This window comes from Lolium rigidum, chromosome 3 (genome assembly GCF_022539505.1).
Source record: "Lolium rigidum isolate FL_2022 chromosome 3, APGP_CSIRO_Lrig_0.1, whole genome shotgun sequence".
NCBI classification, from domain to species: domain Eukaryota; kingdom Viridiplantae; phylum Streptophyta; class Magnoliopsida; order Poales; family Poaceae; genus Lolium; species Lolium rigidum.
The window spans coordinates 228,297,969-228,306,752 of NC_061510.1; the positions used below are offsets into that span (position 1 = coordinate 228,297,969).

At 41.7% G+C, this 8,784-nt stretch overlaps 1 protein-coding gene across 3 annotated transcripts; it reads left to right on the forward strand.

Moving 5' to 3' along the window:
• Positions 1-645: 645 nt before the first annotated feature.
• Positions 646-5,017, forward strand: LOC124699054 (magnesium/proton exchanger 1-like). Of its 3 annotated transcripts, none has more exons than XM_047231427.1 (9): positions 646-779; positions 1,449-1,836; positions 1,914-2,089; positions 2,166-2,284; positions 2,392-2,540; positions 2,904-3,028; positions 3,663-3,879; positions 3,974-4,103; positions 4,377-5,017. In XM_047231427.1, the coding sequence occupies exons 2-9, from the start codon at positions 1,491-1,493 to the stop codon at positions 4,672-4,674; spliced, it is 1,560 nt and encodes a 519-aa protein (XP_047087383.1). In that variant the 5' UTR covers positions 646-779; positions 1,449-1,490; the 3' UTR covers positions 4,675-5,017. The 3 variants fall into 3 exon arrangements, with proteins under 3 accessions (XP_047087383.1, XP_047087382.1, XP_047087384.1); XM_047231426.1 differs by having other exon boundaries at positions 1,452-1,836; XM_047231428.1 differs by having other exon boundaries at positions 1,452-1,836; positions 2,904-3,022.
• Positions 5,018-8,784: the final 3,767 nt, after the last annotated feature.

Sequence of the window (8,784 nt, forward strand, 5' to 3'; positions counted from 1 at the left end):
CCAGTATCTATAAATTATAAGCACGAATACTATAAATTTTAATCTTGATTAAAGCTCAAACCTAATTTTCATAATAAATTGCATAAGTACCAGAAAAGGCCCTGTTTCTCAAGTATAAATAAGGAAATCCCATTACTGATCATTCGCTGTCTCAGCTCTCACGGGTATTGGGAACCGGCACGAAAACTAGCAAAAAAGGCTAAAAAGGGGGAAATGCACTGTAGCTCATAGGAGCATTTGCTCTCATTGTGTGAATCCACATTTTGAAGTGTCAAAAAATTCTAAACTAAATTTTTACATGTACATCCAGACATTTTATGTTGGTACAAAAAATTTCGAAAAAAGAAAAAAAATATGTGGCTCCTGTAAAAAAGACAAATTTTGATGCTGTAACACTACTATGTACAACACATTTTTTTTATCTTTTTTGTACACCACATAAAATATATTTTTTTCCACGAAAACTGTACGAACATAGAATGGCAGTATGTACACCAAAAAAATTATATCAATTTTTTAACATTTTTAAAATTAATTTTTAAATATTTTGTATAAGGGGAGCATTTGCTCCGGCCAACGCCACCTCCCTAAAAAGGAGGCCTTTTTCTGTTTCCATCACCACAACAAACCAAAAGAAGAGACGATTCCCAGATTCGGAAACAGAGAAGACGAACAATTAAATCAGACAGGAGTGGCACGCACAGACGTCACCGCCTCGGGGGAGCCCACATCGCCGGCTCGCCGCTGCTCCTCCGGCTACCTCTTCTTCCTCAACCCAGGTAACCCATCCACTCTAGTCCTTCTCTTCTCTCCCTCTCGCTGTATCTCTCCTCGATGCACCTTCGCTTCCAAGAAGTCGGGAAGAATCTCATCTCCCCCCTCGACCCGTGAAAACGATTTCTTTTCCTACTAGAACTCGTTAGTTTCATCCTACCCAGATCTCCGGAGGAGCTCCAGGCCTGCAGCAACCTGTAGGCAAAAACATGTGGATTAAGGAGTTCGTATATCTAGGGAGTCAGTGTACCAAAAAGGATGTTCCCTTTTCTATTTGGCTCAAGTCTTGTTAATTCGCACAGTTTGCTTTAGTGATATTCTGGTCGGGACTTGGGAGCCAACACATAGATTGGATTAGTATATTCAACGAAGCTCCTTTCTGTCCTTGTTGTCATCTTCTCCCTTAACAACCTGTAAGAAGACATTAGTTTTCCATGATGTTAGGAAGTGCCAATTTATCTTCAGAACCTGTAAATACTGTTTGCTAGCTTGCCAGATTCATTCCTGTGAGCATATTCTATCTATCAAAGGACTCTTTTAATGTTTGTCAAGTTTATTGTCGACCTGCTTAGCTGGGCCCTTAAGTTCATTATGTATGTGGACGTGCGATATGAATACAGTATCATGTTGGTCACTTTTTTCTCGCTTCCTGACGATATATGTATTGGTTGTAGCAGGAATATGTCATAAATCATATAGTTGTCGCCAACATTACGATGGGAAGTAATGCTCCGTCATGCGATGCTTACCTGTTTTTCCATGGTGAAACTCTACTTCCAAATGGTCTCCGTGCTTTCCTTTGTACTGCTGCCCTCGCATACTGTTTTATTGGTTTATCTGCGATCACTGCCCGGTTCTTCAAGTCGATGGAGAGTATCACAAACCACTCTCGGGAGGTTGTCACAGTTGATCCACAAACGAATACGCCTATAGTGAAGCAGGAGAAGGTTTGGAACTACACTATAGCAGACATTGCTCTGCTTGCTTTCGGTACCAGCTTTCCCCAGATCTCCCTTGCAACGATCGATGCAATCCGTAATCTTGGTCAACTGACAGCAGGAGGTAGAAACTAACCAATTGATGTAAAATTTTCTGCCAAATCATATTTAACTGTATTTAATTTGGTATTATTAGTGCAGGTTTAGGTCCGGGTACCCTTGTGGGTTCTGCTGCGTTCGATCTTTTCCCGATCCATGCTGTCTGTGTGATTATGCCAAGGGGGGGCTCTACGAAAAAGATTTCGGATTTGGGTGTTTGGTTAGTTGAGCTGTTTTGGTCATTCTGGGCATACGTTTGGCTGTATATTATATTAGAGGTAAGTCACATTTTCTTGTTCTGATATCTGACTGAAAGTGCAGTTGGTCATCATATGCCCTTTACACCGCATGCAGGTGTGGACACCTAACGTGATTACCCTCTGGGAGGCCTTGATAACAGTCTTGCAGTATGGATTGCTTTTGGTGCATGCATATGCACAGGATAAGCGGTGGCCATATGTCTCACTCCCTTTGTATGGTTCTAGTCCCTGAACATATATTTCTTTTCTATTTTTCCTGTGGTTCTAGTCCCATAACAATAAAATTTTCTGATGCTTGTAATTTAATTTGTTGCAATCAGGGTAAGAAGTGAGAGACCTGAAGATTGGGTTCCAGCAGAAGATGCTTCAGTTGATTATGACAAAAACTGTGATGAGACAAGTGATATACTTCCTAGCCAGAATGATGATATTGCTGATATATTCTCCATACATTCTTACAATGATGCAGGTATACATATGTCTGAATTTTGGGTACTGTCCCCATGAATTTTTAGAATGTAACCATAAAAAGTGCGGTCTAAATGTATTCGAGGACAATTTTTTATTTAAGTTCATATCAATCGATAGATTGTTTCAGTATTCATTTTAGATGCTTTTCCTGTTTCAAACTTCATGGGGTGAGTTACAACTTTAGGAGTTATGGCGATATTCCAGATCTCACTGTTTTTTTATCAGGGGTATTTGGAAAGATAGTTGTGCTTTATGCAGAATTGCAGATTGGCTGCCAATTTATATTTCGTCTTGCAGTTCACCTCTAAAATATATTTTTAACTTATTTGAAAGTAAATTTTTATATGCTTGAACATCCCAGGGTATCATCATGTTCCAGAAAAGGATATAGAGGAATCGTCAAAAAGGGAGCTTGTAGCAAAGAACACACATAACGATACCTGCTGGCTTTCCATTTGGCGGCAACAATTTCTTGAAGCTGTAATAGTAATTTAATTCATCAACATTCCTTACTCCATAGTTTACCAATGCTGCTCCTCATTCCTTTCTTGCGAGATACTGTTCCTTACTTACACTTAGCTCAAACTTCGAGAAGCATGTTGATTTATTTATACAGTTGAGAAATTTTATTGCCAGGTACCCATTTAGGGAAACTATATACTCCCTCTGTCCCACCAAAAGTGTCTCAACTTTGTCAAAATTTAGATGTATCTAGACACTATCTAGTAGGTAGATACATCCAAATTTTGACAAAGTTGAGACACTTTTGGTGGGACGGAGGGAGTATTATGAATATAATGCTTGGAGAACTTACACTGTTGAGATGATTTTATCTGGTACTTACCATGCTGAAATTAGTTGCATGGACCCCTTCTCCAGTATCCTCTGCTATTTCTTGTTTGCCACTTTTAATTATATTTTGATTTTACAGTTTTCCTTCATTTTTTTTTACATTATAAGCCTTTTTTTAGAGAAACTAGAGGGAAGTACATCTAGGCTCTAGAGTAAACATTATAGCCACGTTGAAAGTTTCATCTTGTCTGTGATAACTAACATGGAGTCGTGAACCATACTTATTTCTTCAGCCTGGCATATTAACTAATTATTTTAATATATGCAGTTGGAGAGTCCTGAGCAAAGGAAGATAAATTCTGTCTGCTTGAGATTCATCATAATATGTTGGAACTCGATCATTGCGCCTTGGAAAATATTGTTTGCTTTTGTGCCACCATATCAAATTGCACATGGCTGGATCGCTTTTATTTTCTCCCTGATCTTCATAAGTGGTATTGCCTACGGGGTTACCAAGATTACAGATCAGATAAGCTGCGTCACAGGTTGGAACATTCTCTTGCATAAGTATGATTTTCATCTGCTCACCGAGATGTAACTCCCTGTATAGTGATTTGAAAAAATCTACTTTCTGTGTAGGAGTAAACCCATATGTTATAGCATTCACAGCACTGGCTGCTGGAACCTCGTGGCCAGATCTAGTTGCTAGCAAGATAGCTGCTGAGCGTCAAGTTACTGCAGACTCTGCAATAGCAAATATCACTTGCAGGTTCATGTCTACATGTTCTCTTGAACCAGTTCTTCGCCTTAACATATTGCTGTTAATTTCTCAAACTAGAACTAGCATGGGTGTGGGTGTTTCCATCACCGTCCATTTATTCCTCGAGATTTGTGCTCATCATGGTAGATGGAAAGATTTCTTTCTCTCTCCTCTTTTTATCCGAATCTCAAAGCACTATGGACGGTGACGGAAACATCCACACCCATGCGTGTAAGTACAAAAGTATCTCAAAGCACAATTGATATTTTTTCTTTGTTGCAGCAACTCGGTAAACATATATGTTGGCATTGGTTTCCCATGGTTGATTGACACACTGTACAATTACTTTGTCTACCGGGAACCTCTGTACATAGACAATGCTGCTGGTCTGAGCTTTTCCCTACTGGTCTTCTTTGCAACATCGTTTGGGTGTATTGTGGTTTTGGTTCTGCGCCGCATTTTAATTGGTGCTGAGCTTGGGGGCCCTAGGCTGTGGGCGTGGGTAACATCAGCCTACTTCATGGTCCTTTGGGTTGTTTTTGTTGTACTTTCTTCTCTAAAGGTTTCTGGAGTAATATAACTTCGATAGGTATGAAAATGTTGGTTGTACCTAGTGAGAGAGAAATGCCGGTTCTTAAATTTTATATTCCCTTTCACTCTGCTTTGGGTATTTATGTGAGAAAAATGGCCAAAGTTGAGTTGTTCTGTTGTGTACTGTAGAAGTGTAGATACATACATCTCTGTATTATTCATTCAAGCCGAACATCTCATGTGCTATATTCATATAAGATGGATGTCTGTATATAGGAGTACACAACACTTGTGCGAGAAATATACGGGAAACATTTTCTTCTGGAAGTACCAGAGTTGTACAACAAATACTAGCAGATGCAGCATGGTATTTTTTAGCGAGCTCAAGTAGAGATTGCCAGTGGCTGAAGTAATTAGTAACAGATGAGCGACTGTTTCTATCATCTAATCCTTGCACATTTATGTCGAGTTCCATGCCATTTGTTGACGCACTTGTATTTATCTTTGTACTATTTTTAATTTCATATCCAGATGGTCATATGCGCATGGGAAAAAAGAAACTTCTGCCAGACTTACTGCACTAGTGATTTAACTGTCAATATTTTTAACGGTTTACGATATCACATTGTATTAACCCATTCTGAAAAAAATACATATTCTGATGTAAATAATTTTTCCTCTAGAAGATATACTTTCAGCTATTATATATGGCAATCTATGATATAGGTTACAAGTGAGAAGAAATTACTAGTACAGTCTTTCCTTCTAGAAGTATTATATATCTCTGCATTACCGTATAATAACTAAATAGTAGGTGAGTGTGGCGTTTTTGAGCTCGGGCTACACTCTTGATTACGTATAACTAAATAGTCAATCAAATAGTACACATACGGAAATTCAATTCGGCTCCCGGTTGCGTATGCTCCCTCTACCAAATAATCAAGAATCAAGTTAATCCTAGGTCAACTCTTAAACCATTAGACTTGCTTTGAGATTCGTGCACATCAGAATTACACATGGGTGTGTAATTACACGTGAGTATGTAGTTGCACTTCTTTTTCCTAATTACGCATGAAATTGGGTGATTGAGAATTAAGTTTGTTTTAGGTTGACCGATAACTAGCTGGCTTTCACACTGTTTTTCTTTGGATTCATATAAGCGTGAGGAAAAATAGAGGTAAAAGAGTCCATGTTGTGAACCGTGTAGGGTGGAGAAAAACTGAAACCCTACAAATCGTGTAAACCGGTTGGTGAGGAGCTAGTTTATTTTCTTTCACAAACGGTTAAAAAAAAAAAACTAGCCCAAACTGGTGAAACTGTACTTGCCCACCTCTAGGTGGGTGTTAAATTTGAAATTATGTTAGTTGCGGTGGTTGCAAGATCTTAAGAGAAGTTAACCGTGAGAAACTTCAGTATCGAGCACTAGACATTCGCTTGCAGGCGATTAGGCATGAGCGTTGTCATAATGGAGTAGAAAGGCGAAAATGCCCGGAGAATTCTCAAAAATTTGCAAACAACAGGGCAGGTGAAGGAGAGACGTTCATGGTCGTTGACGACATGGACAGGTCAAACCCTGGGACTAGGACCTAATGCGAGAACCAGCATAGTGTTCTGTTCCATACCGTCATGCGAGAACAGGCATCACTCTGCTACCCATCCAATAGTAGGAGCAAGAATCGTTGTTTTGGCTATGCAGAGGCTGGACGTATTGTTTATGTCTTTTGAGTAATAAAACACCCTTTATCCAAAAAAAAAAACTGCAATTTGTTTATCTCCAGTATCTCATCAACTTGTCAAGCTCTATGGCTGTATCAAGCATAACGCCGGAGATATTAGAAATGCAAGACCCATTGTGAAGAAGTCCTGTTGGCATCACAAGATTGCTGTGATTTATTATACTCCAGTATTTGGAAGGGCTGAGCAATAACCTTCATTTGGTCGGTGCCCAACTCCAAACGAAAACATATAATGCAGCCATTTTTTGCCATTCCAAAAAACAGATAAATCAGGAGAGTCAAAGGAGGAACATGGTCCATGAAAAATGGAACTCAACTGGTACAGCTTTTCATAGCTCCACGAGGGAGAATGATCGGAGCTGCAGTTTTCTCTCTCCCCTCTCTCCTAGTCCCAGGCATAGGAGCTGTAACCCTAGGTCTTCACGCATAGGAATTAAAAATCCATACAAATTCAGGCAGCACTATTTCTTGGGTCCAAACAGTACAACACGTACATGAGAAGATTCTAAGAATTAAAATCCTACAAACACCTTATGGAAGTCCCATTACATCTAATGAAGAGGTTCTGATCGATCAGATGTAGCCATAAACGATCACTCTATGTTTTTTTTTTTTTTTTTTTTTGAGGAACGATCACTCTATGTTTGGGAGCAAGGAAGGCATGTAAGAAGCCAATGGCTCCGTTGTCCCGACGTAGGAGAAGGTCCGGCGGTCACACGAGCGGCCGGATGTGGTAGTGCAAGCGATCATCTTTCCAAGGCGTATGTCAATGATATCGTCTTCCTCGCCGCGTTGCCGCTTCCTGGTATCCTCACTCGGACTGTGTTCGTACACGGCGTAAATCGGCCTGTCGTACACGTCACGCGCGAACCCCTGTGTCAGGAAAGCCTCGCCGTGGAAGAAGTGCGGCCGTGTGAGAGCGAGATTCTGCTTCAGCTGCACGGTGTGCATGCGACTCCACCTGTGTTCTCCAGCCGTCACAACCTTTAGAGCCCACACCTGCATTAGCTCAATTGATAGTAAGGAATTTATTAGTACCTCCATCTAAAAATAAGTGTCTTAGTTCTATCTAGATTTGAATATATCTAGACATATTTTACTTGTAGATGCATATCTAAAAAAGGTTGAAACACATAGTTTTAGTTGGAGGGAGTAGTACTCTACTTGCACGAGCTAGGATGAAACTAATTTGGTTTGCCAAAAGGGCCTTATAATATATGCCTTGGGTTCTAACGAATAATTTTTTTGTAAAGATTCAAATCAAGTAAAATTTAATCAGACTTTTAGAAAAAACTATCAACAAATATAATATTTTATCGATGTAACATGAAAATATAATTTATGATGTATCAACTGACATTAATTTTGTATTTTATATGTTAATAATTTTTAATAAAAAATTGGTTAAACTTTACAAGGTTAAATTTTTCAAAAATAATACTCCCTCCATCTAGCATAAGCTTTGTTCATCGGAACGGAGGTACTCGGTCTTGTTTGGTTTTATACATAAAGCTACGAAAAGCCCGACTTTAAATTAATAAAGATTCAGCTTTGTATTTAAGAACAGAGGAAGAATTAATGTAGACGTGTAGTAGTAAGTACCTCGGTGTTACTATCAGGCACATGTGAAGATTGGGGAAAGGCAATGCCCAGCTTGCCATGCACCTCCATCAGGTGCCAGGTGCTGCTACATCCGGACGGCACACTAGGTATCGGCTGCACTGGCGTGACACGCTCATCTCCAAGGTCCAAGCGCAAGATCTTCTTGGTGCCGTTCACCACCCAGTAAGTGGCGCCGTCGACGCTGACGACGCCGGCGCTCCGGTTGCATATCGCAGCCGGCGGCGTGACGACGTCCCGCCACGACGCCTCCCCGAGCGTGAACACCTGCACCGAGCGAAAAAACCGGGCGCTGTCGTAGTAGCACGGGACATGAACGACATTGTAGCGGCCCGTCGTCGGGTGGTAGGCGAAGCTGTACGTCTCGTGCCAGCAGCATGCGTCCCTCCCTGGCGCGCACGGCAGCGGCGGGATGGCCAGCGTCTCGTCGGTGGCCGGGTTGATCAGAGCGATGGCGCCGCCGGATTCGCGGTTGTCGCACAGGCATATCAGGCCGTTGCATGTGCCGACTACGCTCGTGCCTTCTTCCCGGTGAGCCACGCCGTCTTTCCACAGCAGCCTGCTCCTCGCCGGCGGCGACAGGTCGTCGACGACGTACGCTAGACCCGTCGTGGTGACGAGAGGCTTGGCGCGGCTCTGCATCTCCGTCGTGTGCGTGTCCACGGCGTCGCGCCAGCTCTGGCACACGAAGCGGCACCGGCGCCGGGCGCTTGGAGGGAGCCGTACCAGGATCTCGAGCACGATGTCGGGGCTGAAGTACGGCGGGCTGGTATTCTCGTCGTCGTCAGCCTCGGCCATGGTGG

What these genes read in the sequence shown, in the direction of transcription:
- LOC124699054 (XM_047231427.1), top strand. Translation starts at nt 1,491, where the DNA reads ATGGGAAGTAATGCTCCGTCATGCGATGCTTACCTGTTTTTCCATGGT. An exon ending in AATTTCTTGAAGCTGTAATA is followed by an intron (nt 3,029 to 3,662) that starts GTAATTTAATTC and finishes TAATATATGCAG; the next exon opens with TTGGAGAGTCCTGAGCAAAG. An exon ending in ATAGCAAATATCACTTGCAG is followed by an intron (nt 4,104 to 4,376) that starts GTTCATGTCTAC and finishes TCTTTGTTGCAG; the next exon opens with CAACTCGGTAAACATATATG.